The 21,598-nt window shown below is 46.5% G+C and overlaps 1 protein-coding gene across 1 annotated transcript; it reads right to left on the reverse strand.

Moving 5' to 3' along the window:
* Positions 1 to 652: 652 nt before the first annotated feature.
* Positions 653 to 14,191, reverse strand: KLF15 (KLF transcription factor 15). Its single transcript, XM_062008235.1, has 3 exons — positions 13,922 to 14,191; positions 8,484 to 9,591; positions 653 to 2,597 (listed from the first exon to the last, which is right to left on the reverse strand). The coding sequence occupies exons 2-3, from the start codon at positions 9,524 to 9,526 to the stop codon at positions 2,429 to 2,431; spliced, it is 1,212 nt and encodes a 403-aa protein (XP_061864219.1). The 5' UTR covers positions 9,527 to 9,591; positions 13,922 to 14,191; the 3' UTR covers positions 653 to 2,428.
* Between the last annotated feature and the right edge of the window lie 7,407 nt (positions 14,192 to 21,598).

A 21,598-nucleotide genomic window follows, 5' to 3' on the forward strand; every position in this document is an offset into this window, starting at 1 on the left:
CCAAGGATCACACAAACATAAATTAAGACCTTCAGAATCACTGTGCATTATTGATGCACTATTACTCTCATTTTACAAGAAAGGGAACTGCAGCACATGGCAGTTGACTCCTTTGTCCTGCATCACACTGAGTCACCATCACAGTCTGAAGCCTTTCCCCTTCATACTAACCACTAGAGCTGGAATTTCCTCAAAACCTGCTTGCTCTAATTTATTAACCACACTTTCACTGCAGCAGCAAACCTGTTCCATAGCAGTCAGAAACCACAGAAGGCATTTGGGTCCCAGCTTGGCTGCCAGGCACGGTGTGAGGGCTCTGGAGAAGAAAGAGTTGAAACGTCCCATGCCTCCCAAGAACTTTCTGAGATGAGAAAAACTTCTGAAGACATTCTCAGATCTGTTCCATCATCTCCTATATTAGCCAGCACCTGAAAAGTTACATGCAGGTGAATGAAAATGTCAAGCTGTATAGTCCTGACTGCAGAGCTGGCTACAAAGGAAATTCGTGAATAATAATTTCAAGGAGGGATTTAAAATTTCCATTTTCATTTTATTGTCAAAGTAAATATATTTTTTATGAAGAACAAAAGAAAATATACAGAATTGTAACTTATGTACACTGGCTTTATAAGCATTTTTGTTTCCAATTTACACAAATTTTGATATGTTATTAAAAGATATTTTATATAGATATGCATCTATGTACAGTTTTATTTACATACATTCATAGGATGTGATATAAACCAGTCAATAGATGATAGTTCACTTATATTAATTTCTAGAGGACAAAAGGAATGCATTCGCTTCAGCTCGGCCCGCTGCCCTGGCGCAGCGCGGGCTCCTGCTCTGCCTAGCGCTACAACCGCAGCCTCCCACTTCCCATCTCACCAACACAGAGACAAACAGATGCCGTCTGTGAATGGAAAGGAAATGCAACATCCATTATAAAAATCGTTCTTAATTACTGAATTCTATTTTCATCTAAAAAAAGCTCCTTACAATTGCCAGAGTTCAAAAGGAAAAACGGAACGAGAAGAAAACACAAACAGAACCGTTCGCCTGCTACCAGCTGATTGTTCGCTTAAATTCCCTTCTTAGCCAGCTACCACACAAATTGGTTTCTTTTGGCTACTGTTCTCACCCATTTGCCCACCCCAGCTGCGTGGAGCTCTGACATGGCTGTTGGTATGGAGAGGATTAGCACTGAAGATCACCCTTGGACAGAAGATCTCACGGTGCTGTCCTACGAGGCCACGGTGCCTCCCTCCCACCTGTGTACAAGTACATCCTACAACACCCCACAGACCAGCAGACAGAGACTGAGCTCCAGCCACTGAGGCACTGACTCACAGCGGATATCCAGAGCTCACCAGGACCACTGGGCACCTTTGGGGCTGGGTTTCTGGTTTCTCCCCCAGACCATACCAGAGGAAAGGAGCAGAGACAGGAACAGAGACAGGAACAGAGTTCAGCCCTTCTCACAAATGACTTCCTGCTGCTTTATACACTACACAACAGCTCTTCTGCTAAGGACAGTGGATGCTGCAAACCAGAGTGAAAGGAAAGCAGCATTTCATTTGACACATGGGCATCCTTTCACCCTCACAGCACCCCGGCACAGGAGAAGCATGCACACAGTAAGTGCTCTACCACACCAAAAGGCTCCACTCCAAGCCATTTCATCCAGCCTGAGCTCCCAGGTTTGCTTGGAATATGCCCTTGCTTAAATATATATATATATATATATATATGTATGTATGAATATATATACATAAATATTTATATATAGCCCTAGCCAAGGAAAAGGTAAATGTGAGCCAGAGGAGTCAGAGAGGCACAGAGGCACATGCCAGTGCTCTCCATTCCTTGTCTCCCCCTGTCCCCGACTTCCACTGTTCCTCCTCCTACAGCCAGCCCCTTCAAATCCTTGGCTCAGGCGACCCAAAAACAAAGGAGTTGTTTTCATTTCAAAAGGAATTTGCTGTTTCCAAACTGGACAAATAGAGCAGCTTAATAAAAACTCACAATGAATGGCCTGTACATGAGCAAAGCCCTTAGGAATGCCAGGGCTATAATTAACTAGCAGCAAGCAACTCTTACATTTTCCTGTGCAGCAGAAAACAGCTAAAAATAAAACATTGTAATTTCCAAAAGAAGCAGCAGCAAAGGAGGGAAAGATAGAAGGAAAAGAAAATAACATCCTTAAAAAAAAGACAAAAAGGAGGAAGGATCCCCCTCCCTTGACCCAAAAAGAACATCATTCTCAAATCATCTTTAAAGGACACGGGACACTCAGACACGGTGGTATCAAGTAACAGCATTGACTGTTCTGTGGAGACAAATAAATTATCACTAGAAATATAGTGAGCAAAGTGCTGTCATCAGCTGTCATGGGGTGGCTGGGTGGGAAGGGGAAAGCAGGGACCGATCAGTTCACGGAGCGGACGGAGCGGTTGCTTCGTGGGAACCGATGCACCTTGACGTGTTTGGACAAGTGGTCACTTCGAGCAAACTTCTTCTCACAGACAGGACATTGATAGGGTTTCACCCCTGAGTGGGAGCGCCTGTGCCGGGACAGCTCGTCTGACCTGGAGAACCTGCAAGAGAAGGAAAGACTTTTCAGATAAATGAGGTTTTACATAGGGAGATCTCTCATGGGGAAAAATAATAGTCCCCTTAGGTAAGTGGGAGACTCTGCTTGTGGTAAAGCCCAAACACACAAACTTATAAAGACACACAACAAGGCCAGTCTGGTCCAAACTGGCTCTCAGCAGCAGTGGTGGAAACACACAATGCACAGGGGCAATGTTTGTATCAACACCCTTGCCTTAAACCCAACAACATGGGTACAGCAGAACTCTTGATCCCTTTGCCTGTCCTTTCAAAGCCTGTCCTGCAATTGCTCTCCTGCAAATGCAAGCCTGGACCTTTCTCAGGCAGAGCTGACAGCCTATGTCCCACGAGTGAGGTCTGCTCCGAGCTCCCATTGACACGAGTGCTAAGGGGCATCCAATAATCACACCTAGTCTGAGATGGATCTCAGATAATGGCCAGACATAGCTACCCAGAAACTACATGGCTTATCAGATCCAGATGAAAAATTGACTTTTGAACATGCTCCTGCAGGCTAAATAGTCATTAATATCTTAGTACTGGATATGCTAAACATCATAAGTTGAAATCCAGGTGGGCCCCAATGCTCATTACCATAGTTACTCCATGAGTAAATTGAAATCAAGATTGAGCCTTTAATTACCAAAATTGTCACCCAAAATCATCTCAGTTTCAGATATTTCCCACCCTCCATCTCCACAGAAAAAAAAAACCCAAACAGCCACCGTGAATCCCTGCGGTCTTACTGAACTCAAATCAGCTAATCCTTCGATCTTAACAGTTGGCTGGTTCTATTTCCAGCTCAGACCTGACTGGCAGCCACAGGGTTAATTAATAATATCACACTAAAACAGCCCTGTCCAGATGGGTACAAAAAATTTGCTGCCTGACGAAGGGCACTTAAGTGTTTTGTTGCCAGTGCAGTAACAAAGAGTGGCACAGAGAGGGAGCATGTAAGAAATACTATCAGCTGTTTATTTACAATAAATAAGTGAAGTCATGGGCACTAGCTGAATAAATGGGGAAAAGAACATGCAGAGCAAAATATGACATTGCCAACAGAGTGAATATGCTATTTTTATGAAAGGGAGGAAATGGGAGTGCTGGGCTCCTCTGAGCAAGTCCTTCGTAAAAGGAAAAATAAGTTTCCACATAAAAGTTTTCATTAGCTCGATCTCCTGAGGAACAGGGCACAGGCACGAGGAAAGCTGGGAATGGTTTCCTCAGTCCTCACAGCTTTTCAGTTCACTGATGTTACCTGGAGTGTGTGCTGTGGCCAGCACAAAGCAGATATAGATATTTGCCATGGGCAAGATACAGTGTGGACACATTTCTCTCCCAGAGGCATTTCTAGGGGAGGTTCCTTCACTCATCCTCTTGCATTTCTGCTTTGTCCTTGCTTTGGTACCTCCATGAGTCAAGTTCACCATTAAGAGCAATAGGCAGATGCCCTAATGGAGCCATCAACCTGTTCCTTGCCTGGGATACACCTTCTTTGTAAAGGACAAGGTTTTCTCTTTGTCCCTACTACCTGCCCATTTGCTTTCTCTAGAAAACCTGCTCCTTCCAGCCACAGCTTCCCAAAACCACAATCTGGACCTAGGAGCAGCAGGGCCGGGGATTTCTCCCCAGTCCTTAGCAGTGAGCTAGTGCCAGTGTGACATCCATGGAGGGATGCTCTTGTAGAACTATGGATGAGTGGAACTAAGCGTCTTTCTAATGAGAGTGAGATGCTGTCCATGCATGCTGCCTCAGCAGGACTTAGGGCTGAACAAGAAATGGACCTGTTTCATGGAATGACAACCACATCCAAGGAAAAGAGGGAGCAGAGAGGGAAAAGCGCCTTTGCAAAGAGCTGTCCTCTTACATAGAGGCTTATCAGAGGAGTAAAACCAGAAGTGGTTGGGTTGCCTTGTCCCAATGTCCTTGGCCATTAAGGTTACCAACTGCAACAGAAGTGGAGTAGCACACGGCTAATCCTGCACAGGAGTTCCACAGGTGCATTTTGATGAGGATTGCATGGATGGTGGAGGAGAAAGAGGTGCATATCAGTGCTCTGCTCATACCCTGGCAGTTTGGATGAGTTCATCTGATAAAAATACACTCTGCCTCATAACGATGTCCTTAGCTGAAGAGACAGGAATGTTGCAACACTGTTCCCCAGCAGTCACGGAAAGATCAACTTACAGAGCCCACAGAAATAAACCTCAAGCTGTCGGTGTGTTTACAAAAAAACAACGCAAAGGTTAGGACAAGGAAGCCAGAAGGATCTGGTGGCCTGGCCCTGCAGTGAAAGGATATTTGCAGCACGTTCTGGCACTAAGATCACCCCAAGAAGACTGCATGTAATTCCGAGTGGAATGCCAAATTCAAACAAAAACAAGGTAACCTCAAGGAACATCTCGCCATCCCAAGTCACTGTCATTTCCAGAAGGATTCTTCCTTCTAAAGAAAAGTTGGGGGATCTGGGTAATCCCACAACAACTAGAAGAGTTTCTATCCTTCTATATGGTGAGTAATCAGTAACTACATGTCCCTTGGAGACAAATCCTAGAGCTCCCTGATGGGCATGTGTCCTGTGTTTCCCGGCCAAATGAGGACACTGTTGTGTGGCCCATAAGGCAAAAAAAGATCAGTAGCTTCAACCTAGTACTCCATGGTCCCTACCATGGCCACCAGCCATTGAGACTGACCCAGGCTGTACCTCTCCTCCATGGTTGAGGGGAGGCTCTGGATTCATCCTGCCTACCCCAAAGCACCGCTGTGGTAAAGCACTGCTCCTCCTGCAAAGCCCTTTGCACAGCACTGGCAAAACAGGCCATTGCAAGACGCCTGCTCCGACTCATCCCATGCACAGTCCTCCCCACGCTCACTCTATCCTATACTCACATTATAAGCCTTTAAACCAGGCGGAGCTTGTGTTGCACAGTCACCTGCAGAGCCAGTGATGGGAAGCACCTCCAGCCCAACCAGGCGGCTACCGACAAACGTCCTGGGCCTTACCACCACCGCAGCTCTGTATGCTGTTGCGCCACGGGAGAGAAGGGCAAGCTCCTGCTCCAAGCCATACCACGGCTTCTGGGGACCAGCCCACGCTGCAGCTCAGCAATTTGTTGGGGGCCGTGTGAGGAGCAGCAGCATCCAGAGGCTGCCGTGTGCCAAAGGTATAAGCTGGCACGACACGGATCAGCACGCCGACCGGTACAGCGAGCTGTCGGACGCAACGGGTCACTGGCCACTTATGAACACCTCCCTGCAGCCTGATGAAAACAGCTCTTGCCTCATGTCAAGGAAGGGCACAAGGGAGTAGGGTTCAGCCTCCTCCAAGGAGATGCCTGAGGCTCCCCAGCTGTCCTAGGGGTTAGCAAAAGGGGTTTGCTGTGTGCACACCCCTACCTGGTTGCATTTAAAGCATGCAACTTCAGCATAGCAGGGCTGCCCAGAGAGCAGGGAAAGCTCTAACCCCCTCCCACAGCTCAGCCACGTTGCACTAGGCAACACTCTGTTTTGTTTTTGAAATTACTATCTTCAGTGAGGTCAGATCTTAAGTGTCTTGGGTGAAAAAATAAATACTCAAGCACAAGAATGCAGGGAAAGGAGAGTAAAAGCAGAGCCCAGCAGTGTTCTAGTGCTTAAATTCATTTGAGATGATATAACACTGGGAGCAAAGAGAGAGCCAGATGCATTTGACTTAAGTCATGTGAGATCACAGGTCTTGCTGAACTCCTGGAAAAGGTAAACAGGCTTTACTGACGAAAGAGGCCTGAGCAATTCAGTCCTCAATTGGGTCTGGCTTTTTATGTGGCAGCAGCACATAGGCAATGAGCAGCATCTCAGGCTGGGGCTAAGCTCCTCTAGGGTTGTCTCTCCTGCAGGCTATAAACACACACCCCTCAGAGCAGAGCCCTTCCAAAGTTTGGACGTGTTGGGGACTGGGGTACCAGCCTGGGCTGTGAAATGCAATGAGACAAAGAGCAATAGAACCCTTTCAGCAGCTGTTTTTGGACAAGACACACATTCCTCATAGCTAAGGTGATTTCTCATCCACGCTGGGCTCCTCATCTTTAAAAAACTGAGGCTGGCTAAGAATGAAAGAATGACACCTGCATTGTGCTTTTGATCCACACCATTCACTGTAATGCTGGGAGAAGGCAAGCACCTCAGTGTAAACTCAGTCTCCATCCCTTACCAGCTAATATTTTCTTAATTGTTCCCCTTGGTTTTGCAGTCTGGGAAACACCAGTTTCTGTAATAAGACAGAGATGGAGCTCACTCACTGAGGCTCTTGATCTCAAGCCACAAAAGTCACTAGGAGTGTTGGTATAAACCTCAGCATGGATCAGACAAACCCTCACACGCCACATGCCTTTGTGACAAAAAATGAGAGTTTTGCTCACATCCCAGCACAAGGAAAGCCAACGTGACACCCACAGGCACGTTCACAGGCAGGAGGCACATCTGCTGCCTGTGCGCACATACGCTGGCAACCAAAGGAAAAGGAGTGAGTGCCTCTACTGCAGGTCTCGAGCAAACCAGCCTGCAGCTTTTGGGACCAACCAGCTAAATAATATAGCTTTCATCTCAGTGCATCTTGGCTTGTAAGAAGTGCCACCAGCACAGAATCACCACCAGTTTGTAGCGCCACCATAAACTGAAACGGGAAAGAAAATCACCTAAGAATTAAACAGCATTGATCTCCTCAGTCCTTCCTACAGGCAAACTTCTAATTGGTCCTGTTGGGGAGCACAGGATTCAGCCCCATTCTGACCTTTTCCCTCAAACCAATCCAGCCATCTCTAACTACTGCATGTCTCACATACTTGCATTTTTATACAACCCTCTCCTGTTACTTTTTACCTCGTTTGTTCCCCATGATCACAACCCATTTCCTCATTAGGCACTGCTCACTGAAGCTCTGCAGGATGTTCTTTGAAAGAAATTTGGCTTAATTTAATACAAGGGAGTGAAGATTTGGTTTTCCCCCGTCATAATCTGTGGTGCTGTATAGTAACACTTGCCAGCAGACACGCTAGTAACAGAGATAACCAGAAAGAGGGAGGAAGGCTTCCGTCAAAGGTTGTTAAAAACACCAGCTTTTCATTTTAAGGAAAGTTTTAACTTCTCAATTAGTATGAAGAATAAAAAAATCATTTAAAAAACTAAATCAAAATATACTCTCTGTGAAGCATTTTGCTCAATCAAATCTGCAACCTTTCATTCATGCAAGGCTTAATTCCACTTCAGCCTTCTGGTTGCGCTGTTACATCTGACAGCTTTTTGCAGCTTTGAGTGGCACCCACGCATTTCTCTGAATCAACATAGAGAATAAAATCCAGAGCATGCTGGAGTGTCACTGCCAGCATTTCCAGAAGGAGTGGAATGAAGTGCATTTGCTATGAAATTGTGCAGAATACTGCTCCTCTTAACCACAGTTGTTTATCACAGCCCTTCAGTGCCCCAGTGCAGTTGGAGCCACACACAGCCACGCACAGTAACTGCCCTAAACTGTCCACAGTTCACTTAGAGCCTTCACCTGCTACCAGCCAAGCATCTGCTGCAGCTGCTCTGATGCAACCAGACCAAGGTATTGCCTGCAGTAACAAGCTTAACCTGACCCTCTTGGAATGAAATATAAATTGCAATGGACCATGTTTGTTTTTTTAAGTCATTTCAACCAGCTGGTATTAGCAGCTGATTCTCTGCTATTTAATATATCAAAGCCCCTGGATTACCCAAAAGGAAGAAAAAGGTCTTAATTCTCAAACCAACCAAACAGGTTTTGGGAACAGAGACAGTGGAATTCTATTTGCTTGGTCAGTTATATCAAAGAGGGGAAGAGGGATTGGATAGTGCTGCACCCCAATACTAACCTCCATCCGCAACCTGGCCATGTGCATGCAAAAGGCTTTTCTCCTGTATGCCTCCTCAGGTGGGCTTTCAAATGGCTGCTTTTCGTGTACATCTTGGTACAACCAGGAAAAGAACATTTGTGCATTTTAATGAGTTCTGCTGCAGGGTTCTTTTGAAATTTCTGACCCATGATGATCCCCGTCTGCCCCTGCATCATGCCTCCTGGCCCAAGTGGCTTGGCAGCGATGGGGACGGGAGCGATGCGGACAAATTTAGAGGACAAGTTCAAATTGGACGACTGAACTATCTGAGGCACAAGGGCAAATGTCTGTCCTTGGATGTTGACCAGAAGCTGTGCAATTTTTATGTTCTCTTGTGCTGGTCCTTGGGAACTGGGGCTCGTGTTAGACTCCTGTTTGATCTGTACAGGCTGAATCTGAAGCATAACCGGTATCCCATTCTCCAGGGACATTCCTCCATTTGAAGCTTGGCCACCTTCCGTTGAGCTGCCCAACTGTTCGTTTTTATTCTCTTTTAAACTAGCGCCGGGTAACATATGGTCTTTTTGCTGTAGTGAAGCAACAGAAACTTGGCTGCAAGCTCTCAAGTCCTTGGTCTCACTTTTAGGTCTTTCTTTGAGCTCCAACTCCATGTTCTCCTCCAGAAATTCCTCAATTTCCTCAAGTGTGGGCTGGAATGGTCCTGAGTCTTCCATATCCACGGCAAATTCAGGCAACCTAAAGTACTCCTCTTTCACCATTGGCTGAAATCTCCTTTTGTCCCACCATGATGCAGAGGTGTTCCCCAAAGATGCCTGGGACAATAAGTAATCTAAGATACTGTCCTGACTTTCCGCACTGGACGTGCTTCCATAGCTGGAGCTGAGAACTTGGGACTCAGGGCTGGAACAAGAGCAAAAGCTGGACGAGTCGCTGTCATCTTCTGACAGCGGAGAGGGCAGCATTTGGTAGGTCCTCACCCCCGCTGTCATGTCCCCAAAGTATCCAAGAGAATGTCTTGTAGATGAAAAGGATTCATCGGTAGGCAGCAAGTGATCCACCATTCCTGGGCGATCTCCTATGGATATCCCAACAGCATATACCAGGCGGTGAAAGTTCAGGTGAGAGCCTGAGTGTAGGAAAACAAAACAGCAACAGTCAGAAGTCAGTTTAATCATTTAACTCCATGTACTAAAGCTCGTGAAGCCCTCTAGCTCACAGGAAAGTCCAAAGCATCCAGTCTCACTGAGTATACATGCTGCTACATGCTTTGATACGTCTGTACCACCCCCTAAGGACTGTCAGGGCCAGAGCATTTTGCAGGATTGCACCACGTATTTGCAAAAGAATTCTTTCAGAAATAATTTCCCAACTGTGTGTGCTCTGGATTTACAGCTCCCTTCCAGAATATTACTGGCAAGAGAAAATAAATTATGGGCTTTCACCTAACAGTGAAACTTAGAGCCAAAGAAGGGAATGGGGAGAAAAAAAATAAAGTGTTGGAATTTTTACCACCTAAAGAAAACAAAAAAGAAGTTTACTGCCGGAGGCCATAAAACACAAATCCTTTCCTTATCTTGTAGCTTTCCACCAACCTTATTTTTAACTTCCCCAGTTCCACAAATATAAGCTAATCAGCATAATGCAAGGATCAATCCGTCAGGAGCCAAAAATATTTACTGTGCTTCAGCATTTACTAGGCGGATTTTCCCCTCCAGATGTAATGAATCAGTGTGCCAACGTCATCATCACCTGCGCTGCTCTTAATAAGGCTGACACCGTACTGAGCTAATTACCATGTCCTGGCAAGCCAGCCAGAAGCTGGGTTCACTTCACCACTATATACTCCTCTCTCTCTGGGTATGGAGGTCAAAGTGATCTGAAGCTTCTGCCAGTTGCTGAGGGCTCATACAGACCCCCAGCACCTCAATCTGCCACATCCCACAGTGGGCAGCCACGCTCCCAGTTCCACTCCCCTCACATTGAGACAGTGAGTGAGCAGCACACCAAATGCCCCTACTCATGTCAGCCACCATCCCACTGCAACCCCAGAGAGGCACAAGGGCAAAATCCATCCTTCCGAGCGCAGCCCGCCGCAGTGCTCACCGACAGCAGAAACCGTCTTGAGCTTTCCCAGTTAAGCCAAGCAAACTTCCTAGAGAGGTATCTGAGGAGGGGAAGGCAGGAGGGGAATCTGTGTATTTGTTTTATTTCCCCTCCCAGAGTTAAAAAAAATAAATTGCTTATGATCAGAGACTCTTAAAGAGCAACCAGAGACCTCTGAGCACAGCAAACACTGGCCCTCAGTCATTTGCTCAAGGTGACTGATTGAAAACAGAGCTGTATATGTGCATAATAAAACAACTCTTTCTGTGGAAGGTATGTGGACTGCAGAGATAGAAGTCATTTGATCAGCCTATGAGGTTTTGTGTGTGTGTATGTGAATTAGGAGGCATGTGACCCAGCGTGAAGGAAATGCCAGTCAATCTTGTTACACACTGTCATTTTCCACAGGCTCTGCCGCTGTGCTTTGGACGCTTTGCCATGAATAGTCAATAGCTCTCAGTTTTGTGCAAGGAAGGGGATGGTTGTTTCTGCTATTGCACAGCATCCTCGCTGCCCCATCTCCAAAATTTGCCCTGTCTCTGCCTCCTCTAGAAAAAAAATCACAAAGCATCTACATGCTCGGTGCTGCAGAAAATGCAGCACGAGATGCTCTACACAACACTCTTAAAAAGCTCCATCCCTTTGGTAGAGTCTATTACTTCACAGGAAATGGAGTGGGGAGGAAAATAACATGTTTCTTAAAGATACAGCTTCCTTCTTCAAATATACATGGAGGAAGTAGGGGCAGGTTGAATGAAAGACTTAAAAGTAAGATTGCACATTTTCCTGGTATGTGTGGCCTGTCAGTCAGCTGTGTCTCTGAACCGACAATGAAATACCCACATGTGTCGAACAAGGAAGTTCAAACAGAGGTTAGTGGCTCTGTCTGGTGACCTTAGCCTATAATCATTTCTTATAGTAAAAGTGAAGAGTCAGAAGAGCTGAACTATTTCTAACACACATGACTTCTTTCCATTATTTTTTAAATCTCTGCGTTGACAGCAAGTTCCTCCATCAAAAGTCCCAGAGCTGAGCTATCCCCAGTTTTGAAACTGACAACACAACCTGTTTCCAAGAAGCTTGTCTTGGTTCCCAGTAAGAATTCACCCAAGCAGCTTGTTTCTACTTTGCACCAAAAATGTGTGATTGCCTTGTGAAATGTGGGGCAGAAAGGAGGACTTGCCCTGGGAGGAATTTCTGACTCTCCCTCATTTGTCTCCATTGCTCCAGCTTGAACTTCTGAAGGATGGTGCTGTGGGTGAAATCTGGACTGCAACGTGGGGTTTTTTTCCATGAAGAGCTGGCGTGCTCTGTGTGTGGGGAAGGAGTGTGCACCAAAAGCAGCTGGTAAAGTTCTTTCTTCTTAAAAAAAGAATAATTCAAGTTTTCTTTAAATGCCTGAGAGAACTAGAAAGCCACATATCAAAATAGCCACATATTTCACCGGGAACAGAACTAAAGTCTAACTTGAATAAGGGCTTTAAGGAAGGTGAAAAATAACCCAACAGACTCCTAGCAACTGCTTGTGAGCAACACATCTCCGTAGCAAACAGCCAGCACGCTTCTTTTCCCATCTCTTTTGACAAGGAGCAATGTCACTTAGTGTAACCAGAGATGTTTTAAGAAGAGAGAGGACTGTGAGAGACAAATAGATCCAGGCACATTACGGGCCAGATCTGCTTTCTGTTCACTCTCAAAACTTGCAGAACCGCCAAGAAGATTTTGGGGAATGCCTGGAATGCAGGATCGGGTCCAGGCTATATTTTATCCTAAAGGCCAGACTAACAACCAAAAGGCTTTCACCCTTACTTTGCCTGCAGACACAGCCAAACCTAGAAGCCTAAAAAAGCAAAACCAAAAAAAGCCTTGAGCTGCGCAAGCTATGAAAAGTACTAATGCTGTTTACATGAAACGCTTTCACCTCCAGGAGTCCTGAAAACATGTTAGAAATGTAAGCACCTATAGAGGGACCTCGGGGCCTGAGCCACTCAAACCCAGACACTTCTGGAGTGAAATACAGCAGCTGTTCAAGAGCACACGGCAGCATGACAGCCTCCAACTTTTAAGAGTTCCCTGGGTTGTTTTGATGTCCTTTCTGTCAGAAACATGTTGTTCTGTTTAAAACCTGTCAGCTAAAAAAAAAAATAATGACAACACACAGCAAAAACCCCAACCCCAAACCAAAACCAGTGAATGCAGATTGTGACTCAGAGTAACACGAAAATGTTAAATCCTGGGAACTTGCTGAAACACAGGGACATATTTCCCAGCCTGTTATTTCTGGACAGCACAACTGATCACACAGTGGTACGTGGGCTCACATACACTGACAGTCATTTCCTATGGATACTGCTACAGCTTTTTCTGGTTTAGGACTGATCTCTTTTGAGTTTTCTCATGTTCCCTAGAAGGTTTTAGATGTGTTCAGGCTGCCTCCTGCCTCACAGAGCATTAACTAGGGAACCAGGCCCTGCATTTCTAAGAAATTAAAAGAGAAATGTATGAAGGGGGGAAATGAAAAATAGTAATAATTTTAAAAGAAGCCAAGAGGCAGGAAGAAACCCATTTGCTCTTCTCCCTGCTGTAAGGTAGCTGTGCTGCTCCCTGGACACAGGCAGGGAAAAGGGGGGGGGGGGATGTTTACAGTCTCCCCGTGTTGTTTTTTTCCAGACCCACAGCCTCTGGGAAGCTGCAGGAATGTTTCCAATGCCTTGTTTTCTGAAAACTACCCTCTCTCTTCACCCCTAAACTTTTGTCTCCTACAAAAGGAAGCCGTTTATCTGCAGTGGGCGCCGGCGGTGCCCCCTGAGCGCAGCCACCAGTGCCCCGCAATAACACAGCCGGTGCAGTGAGAGCGGGATGGTGGGGTCTGGGGGTGTGGGCGGGTGGGTGTCACAGTTCCCACCCCAGCATAATCCCAGTCGAGTTTCCACGGGTGCAGAGCATTTGCTTGTTTGATTTTGTTGTTGTTTGTGCTTTGGTTTTATTATTAATTGTTTTCCTTCTCCCTCCATCCCTTTTCAGGAGGCTCTGGGGGCTCGAGCTCTTTCCTTCGCCCCTCCAGCAGTCTCTCCCTGTCACCCCGCCTGGCACGGCACAGCTTCAGCCCCAAAAAACAGCCCCCCCCGCACCTGCATGCTGCTCCGCCGGGGGGGGGGTGGGGGGGTGGAGGGGGATTTAATCTGCCACCCTCCTCGTGACCGGGCACCGGCGGCATAAACACCAGTAACACACACACACCACCACCAACTCCCCCTTCCCTCCGGCTACCGGTGCTGCGGCAACGGGGCGCAAGGGCAGCGCTGGCGGGACTCGCACCCGCGCGAACCTCCGCGCCCCACGCACACCCTTACCTGAACTCCTCTGCAAGCCGGGGAGGAGAGGGGCGAGAAAACGCCAAGATCGATCGGAATAATACAAAAACAACAATAGAAAAATTTAAAAAACACCAGCACTCCCACAATAAAATAAAAAACCCCAAAGAAATCCCCCCACAGCAACAAGAATTAAAAACACACAAAAAATCAGTCTAGGAATAAAACCAAAAAAACTGCAAGATGAAGGAGCGGAGCCGAGAAGGCAGCGGGGGGCGGCGAGCGGCGCAGGCCCGGCGAGGCGCGGGGAGCGCGGGCTGCGCGGAGCGGCGGCGGGCGCGGCTCCCCCGGGAGGCGGGTGGCGGCTGCTGCGCGGCCCCGCGCCTGTAGTACTATAAACCCCGCACGGCCGCGCGTCCGGCGGCGGGAGGCCGGGGGGGGGCTCGGCCGCCTCCGCCGCCCCCATTGGCCCCGCCGTGCCGGGGGCCGGGCCGACACCGGCCTCAATGGAGCCGCCGCACCGCCCGGCCCGGCCCCCGGGGCGGTGCGCGGGAGGGGCAGCACACGGGCGAGCCCCCGCGGGCTGGGGAGAGCCCCGGGATGGCAGCAGATGGCTGGAGGGGTGCGGGCTCCTCAGGTGTGCGGGGCACGCGGAGGCTCCCGGAGATGGGATGCGCTGTGCCCTTTCCCCGCTGCACAGCCGCAAGCCTGCCCCTTTCCTGCAGCGCCCTGGGGTCATTTCCAGCGTGCGAGAAAGTATTGGGTTTTGGGGTCCCCCCCAGTGTTACTGCAGTCCTCACTGATTTCTCACATAAACACATACACTACTTTATATAATACACACACACACACTACAGTTATGGAGTAGCCGACACGGATGAAGATTCGTGTTCAGCTTCTGCAGAGGTGAAGCCCAGCTGAGGAAGTTTGCAGGGATGCCCACTGCAGCAGCAGCAGCAGCAATGAGTTTTTCTGCCCAGTCAGCAGTTTTTCAAAGTAAGTTTTTCATTTTTCAGCCCTTTGGGAAGGTGCAGCCTTACATACCAGAATACAGCCTCGTGGCAACAGGTCTGGGCTTTTTGGAGGGCTACATGGGACAGAGCACAATCCCTACTCGCTACTCACCTACTGTGGGAATATAGGTCTTTATAACTTCACAGGGAAACTGAGGCACTGAGGGTCGTCTCAAACATCCATGGCAGAATCAAATCACAGTCTCTCCCCTTCTCAAATCTCACTTACTGTCTTAAACTGGAAAAAATAACATCAGCCTGCGTTGCTCCAGAATTACCAGTAACAGATTTCACAGTTTAGCAAACATGAACCAATCTCTTCCCAGGAGGACATTCAGTCTCGACAGGTCACGGCAGACACAGCCCACAGCAGTACTAGAGGTGACCCCATGGGTGCTGCCTCACCCCAGTAGATCTCTCCAGGGAGCCCAGGGGTGCCCAGGGCTCTGCTCTCATGTGCAGACTTCGCTCTTCCTCTCCACTTTCTCTCAATGAATAATGCATAAATACACTCATCAAATTCCTAGATACTATATTTATACAAATACATCAAGGCCAAATTCTGCATTAGCATAACTTCACTGATGTAAAGAGCATTATGTTGGTAAAAATGCTGGCCTGAAAAATTTTTACCCAAAATAGGTTTTTGGCAAACCTTGCCTTGATGTTTTCTCTCAGTTAAAACCCAAGCAGGTGAAGATTAAGGTGAAAAAGGTTTGCCAAGTAGGTGAGGTTTAATGTAATGCAATGTAAAGGGCATGAGATTTAGATGGAATGTTAACTGTTGGCTGTACAAATAAAAAATACCCTCGTGATGTTTATTACTGTGAAAACAACCAAGAGTTACAATCTTAATCAAGGGAGGTTCTCCTCCCCCTCTACTCTGCCTTGCTGAGGCTTCATCTGGAGTCCTGTGTCCATTTCTGGGCTCCCCAGCCCAAGAGAGACAGCAAACTGCTGGAAACAGTCCAGCAGCTACCAATATCATCAGGGGACTGGAACATCTTTTTATGGGAAAAGGCTGTTTAGCCTGGAGAAGGCTAAGGGGGGACCTCAACAATGTACATAAAGGGTAGATGTCAGGAGCATGGGCAAACTCTACTTTTTTCTGTAATGCCCGGCAACTGGACAAGGGGTAATAGGCATAAGCTGGAACACAAAAAGTTCCACTTAAACACAGCAAACAACTTCTTTACTGTAAAAACACACACAAGACTGGGTGCACTGCCTGCTGCACAGCTATGGGGCTCTGCTGTTGGCTGTTGCTGAAGTTGGTGGTAGGAAGGTGAGATGTTTTCAGTGGGCTCAGGCAGACCCAAAATGCGCTGCTGCCAGATAGGATGCTCAGCCACCTTCCCCTGTGCTGCCATGGCCTTTCCGTGGCTGTGAGCTGCACTGGAAGAGGCATCTGACGGTTTTTCACAGCTGAAGAACCCTACAGAGCATATAACTCATTCAATATAAAGCAACAGTAAGCACTGTGAGGAATGAAAGTAGTAATCAGGCAAGTGTAACAAAGGCTTCTGTATTCCTCCCTAAGACTTCCTTGAACAAAAGCATTGAAAATACAGGCAGGCAGTGCATAGTGCCTGGGAAGAGCATCCAGAGCATCCAGGGTGAACCCCAGACCTGAGCTCACTCACACACTCTGTGGCAAGTTCTGGATGTACCAAGCTTTTTGCTTATGTCCAGATCCCCTTTGCTGTGTGTGTGGGAAGCTTCAGCAAAGCCCTTGTGCATGTGCCTCGTGACTGTACCTGAAGCATTTCTGGGTGTCCAGCACTCTTGTAGAAATTACTGCCCTTACTAGGCTATTGGACATCAGGACACTCTGGACAAACATCCAAAGTCCTGGCATTGTACAGCAGAGAATAATGAGAAAGCATGCAAAAGTAACTGTCAGAGCCCTGATCTGAGGTTGTCCTTGGTGCAACATGTGTACAGCTCCATCCTCCACAGCATCTTTTTTCTGAGCAGAGAGTTTATCTCAGAAGTTTTCTTTCACAGTATAATCATATTGTTTTACCCATCAGTCTCCTGGAAGGGCCTTCAACCACAGTCCTGGTTTTGACATCCACAGTCACGTTTTGGGGCTTAACCTCAAAACTGTGAATTATGAGCTGTAGTGGCAGGTGCTAGTCTGTGGGCTGACTCAGCCATTTCTCCATTCCTCCGTGGCATCTGAGTACACTCCTCAAGCTGTGAACTGATTTACTGGTTAGTTCTTTGGAGCCCCATGACAGTGAGAGCAAATTGACACACATCTTCAGTTTTGCTCAAGGTTTTGGAAACACTCTGAGCCTTTATTAACAGCAGGAGAAACATACTGATCTAGACAAATATAATGACTTATGATCACTTTTGGCCATCAGCTTTTCATGAGAACCAGGAATGAATGGCTGTTGGGCTGGGACAGGCTTTTGGGGATGAGCTTTTGTGCAGTTCTGGCTGATGTCTCACATCAGCATTCTCTGGTGCTACAGCAAAACTGAGCCCCTGTTCCTTGCTACAAAATGCATTTGCTTATTTCCCTGCCCCGTCGTTCTTGTGGATTGCTAAGAGATGTGCTTCCCTCTGTTCATCTCTTCACCAAGTCCTTTTAAAATTCACTATTACCTCTGCCCCTTGATCCTGCCTGGGGATTTTCCATTCTCTCTTTTGCCACCTTTCAGGAGAGGCCTTCAGTCAAACTGGTTCTCCTGCTTAGACAACCTTTCTAGCATTCCTACAGCCCAGTCAAACAACAGGGATAATGTAAAGTTAAGGTCCTTTTCATTGGCTTTTGTCTGATAGCTGTGTGTTAAAGATCCAGTCAGGAAATGCAAATAAACCTTGGCATTCAAGCCTTTTAAAATTTCCCTGGAGATAACAATTGCACTGCATTACAGTCTCAAAAAAAGAAACCGTAGGCTGAAGCTGTTATGCCACGTAGCACAGACCCATTAAAGGTGGGAAAGGCAGCAAAAAGCTCCTCCACTCTGCACTCAGCAGTTTACACCTAAGAATTGTTTGGCTCTGCCCATACTTTGCCTTTCCATCTGTGGCTGTACAGAGGTTGACTATTCCTGCTGCAGTTTTTCCCATCTTCTGTACGTTGTGTAGCTTTGTGCTACAAATGGCTTTTGAGGGGTCTGGAAGGGAAAGTGTTTGAACTTCATGCATGGGCAAAGAGGGGATTTGTGCTGCACAGAGTGAGTGCTTGGCTGTCTTTAGAGGTTACCTGTGCTATTTCTGCCCCATTCCCCATTTACTGTAGCAGCAAACTATTAGTGACTCGATGAGCCAACCAGCCACTTGGCAAAACAAGGGTTAGTCAGGCTGAATTGATTACTTGCACATTTCCATGAGACTTACAAATCAAGGCTGCTCTTTTCCAATGAAAGGAGTAAAATTATCAAAGAAAACAATTAAAAGGAAGTTGGAATTCTATGTTGGGGCGATTTGTTTTCTTTTGTAACCTCCTACAGACCATCCCTTCTGTGCACTATGTGGCCATGCCCAGCTGAGCTCCGATGGGCTGCAGCTTTCAGCACCAGAACAGTTACATGGACACGGAGGGAGCAAAAAAGCCTGTCAGACTCTCCAACAATGTTATAATGGCTTTTAACTTTGCAGTCCTTGACACTCACAGATAAGGACTGCAAGTTCTTTCAGTACTACTGAAATATTGACACAAAGAATGTGTTTATCCCTGCCTGTGGTTCTGCAGGACAAGGTGGAAATGGCAACAGCAATCTCAGGATTTCTTTTGCTTTGCAAGGGCATCTGTGCTGCAGGGCCAACTGCTTATTGATTTTTTTTCTTACCTTCACTACTTTGACAATTATGTTGCCTTTTCACATCAGAGTCACAGGTCTAGGGGGAGATAAGTTGAAATAAACCAGTTTTAGGATTTTTTTATGTTAATGCTCTTTGGACCATTAAAGACAGTGGGGAGTTGGAGAGAATCTGATTTTCTCCCAAACTTTCTGCTATGAAAGAAAACACCAGTTGACTTTCTGGCTGGTATTTCTCTAGGCCATCTTTAGGCTTTAGGTCCAGCTCCGACCTTAAGTTTCCATGCACAACCCTTGCCTTTTGATCTATTCACAGAAGCATTCATAAGCAGAGCTTCACTTGCTAATATCAGGAAAACCCAAGGGAATCAGACCAGCTTCTACAGGGATATGAGTGTGCAGAGTGTGATAGATAAGTTGTCCTATCACTGCCTCCCCTGGCTTGATGATGAGATGAAGCAGAAGAGCTGAGGCTAAGCAGTTTAAACCCTCTTCCTGAAGCTGCACAGAAGCCAGTGCTTGTGTGACCCATGAGGCTCATTGCAAGAAGCTGAAGAACAAGAGGAACAGCCTGGTCCAAGCTGTCCCTCCTGAAGATGACTCAGAGACAGGTGGGTCTGTAAATGTGACAAAACCCACTGACTCACTTTGAGGAGATTCAGCATCTATCTCAGTTCATCCAAGTTTAATAAAGCACAATAGACTGGAAGACACTAAGATCTGTGACAGGAGGAAGGCTGCCTGCAGTTCAGGAGTGGATCTGTAATAAACTGTATTCCCCTGCCCTCTCCTGGAAGGAATATGCCAGAGCTGGGTGTGTTTGTGCAGGACCCTTGTGTGGAGCACACCAGGGAAGTGGCTCAAGGTGATGAGAGGAGACTGTGATTTTGAAGACAATGTTTACAGGGATGAACAATGATGACCGTGTTGTGTCCACCATGCATTGCCAACACCACGTCTGCCAGGAACTGGCACACCTCTCAAGAGAATTTGGATGTTTTCAAGGAAGAGCCGCCTGCCTGTCTGGACATTTGCATTGAATTAGGAAACAGAGATGATGACCCAAGTGATGGAATCCAGAGCTTCTCACTCACCTTCAACAGCAAACACATAGCCTACATGAAAACACCAGTAACCTTCGCTCAGGTCACAGCAAAGCATCACCAGATCAGAAAAGGAACACCACAGCACCAACAGACAATGCTCCTGGGGGTACCGGTGCAGAACAGGCAAGCAGGAGCCCATCGCTTGGCTAAAAATATGATGAGAGCCCAGGAGGGAGGTTGACCCAATCTCTTTGGAGGTTATAGAGACAACACCAAAGTACTAAGTCCTCAGAATTGAGAGGATCCAGGTCTGGGGCTGAGCTGTTACTGTTTACCCTCCAGACACACAGTTCGGTGAATATGAACTATTTTCATAGATTCACGCCTGAACATACCAGATGTTTTTGTGGAGCTTCCTTCTTCTCCAGAGTCATGGGAATTACATTCTTTTTTTTTTTTCTAAACATCCAAAGCAATACTAGTCTTGTTCTACAAAGAGGACTGATTAGCAAATTGCTGATGTTGAGATAATAATGGAAGCAATGAATCAGAAAACCCAAGTGTAGAAACTCTATAGATGTCTATAGTTCAGTAGTTACAGCATAGGACTATGAATCAGGAGCTCTGGAAGGGCAGGATCTCAGAATACAACCTCAGAAGTGTATCACATGCTTCAAGTTTTTCTGCAGTTGTATTTCATCAGTTCTCTGTAAACCCAGCTAAGGGCTATGCCAAGATCCTTCAACATGCTGGGTAGGTGAATCACCTCCTTGCAGATGGGGTGCTGCTCAGTACAGGGGAAAATGACACCATGGCTGTAGGCAGGTGGTGGGCAAACAGAGAGGGGGACATTTTCTTTTAAACCTTGGCTAATTGCTCTGGGAGTCAATGAAGACCACAACAGGCTCTACACAATGTCTCAAACAGTTCCACAACTGGTTTCTTTCCCAGCTCCACCTGAGTATAAGCCTTGTTTGCTGGGTTTGCAGTTGTGTTCAACACATTTCCTTACCCTCTCCTTCACCCTCTTATCAGAGACATAAACTTCAATAAAGCAGTTCCAGCTGCCTTGAAAACAGAGAAGGTTCCTGTTCCCTGCTTCAGTACAGGGGTTAAGAATAACGTTTCTGTTCATCACAGAAATAAATGTTAAATGAAAGTTGAGTTATATCCCTCCTGTGACTAATGTTCTAGCTTGTTTTCTAAAGTTAATTCTTCATACAATTTTTTCCCCTCTTGTTCTGTCTTACATTTGTCCAGACTCTTGTGTTCCTGAGGGACTAATTACCCACTCAGCAGTTACTCTGAAGTCCAATTGTAATAGTTGGCAAAACTCCGTTATTCCATGCAAGCTTTCAAAATAGTTCCTCAATTTATTTCAAATAGCACCACTCTCTGGAGCTTCTTCCCAATTTGTGTTGCCCTGGACTGAGACTTCTTTTGCTGCTGTTGAAAGCTGACTGCTTTGCTTGTCACAGGGCAGATATTCTCAGCAGAATAATTAAAACCAACCAACCAAACAAAAAAACCCTGAAAACAAATGGATTGTTCATTTAAAAAAATATCCATTGTGATGTAATCTCCTATTTTCTCATCTAATGAATCCTTAGTAGCAATGTAAGCAATGAAGAAAACACTGATTCAGGGCTGGATTATTCTTCCTCAAATTACAAATGTGATCATAGCATGTCTTTTCATTCATTTCCAGCCCTGGATTAGTCAAAAAGATTTTGGGAACTTTAGTCATACATCCTGTGATCTGAAGGTACATACTTTCTTATTTCATAGGCATTTGGGAGCAAAATATTTGCCCCTACTGATGTAACAAGAAGTAACAGAGAGCTAAATTCACATCACTGGCACATTCTTTTCCCCATAAAC

This window comes from Colius striatus, chromosome 15 (genome assembly GCF_028858725.1).
Source record: "Colius striatus isolate bColStr4 chromosome 15, bColStr4.1.hap1, whole genome shotgun sequence".
Taxonomy (NCBI): Eukaryota; Metazoa; Chordata; class Aves; order Coliiformes; family Coliidae; genus Colius; species Colius striatus.

Bases quoted from the DNA above. Each gene is read 5' to 3' on its own strand.
- KLF15 (XM_062008235.1), bottom strand. From the start codon at position 9,526: ATGGTGGATCACTTGCTGCCTACCGATGAATCCTTTTCATCTACAAGA. The intron at 2,598-8,483 runs GTTAGTATTGGG...CTTCTCTTGCAG, and splicing joins TGGCCAGGTTGCGGATGGAG to GTTCTCCAGGTCAGACGAGC.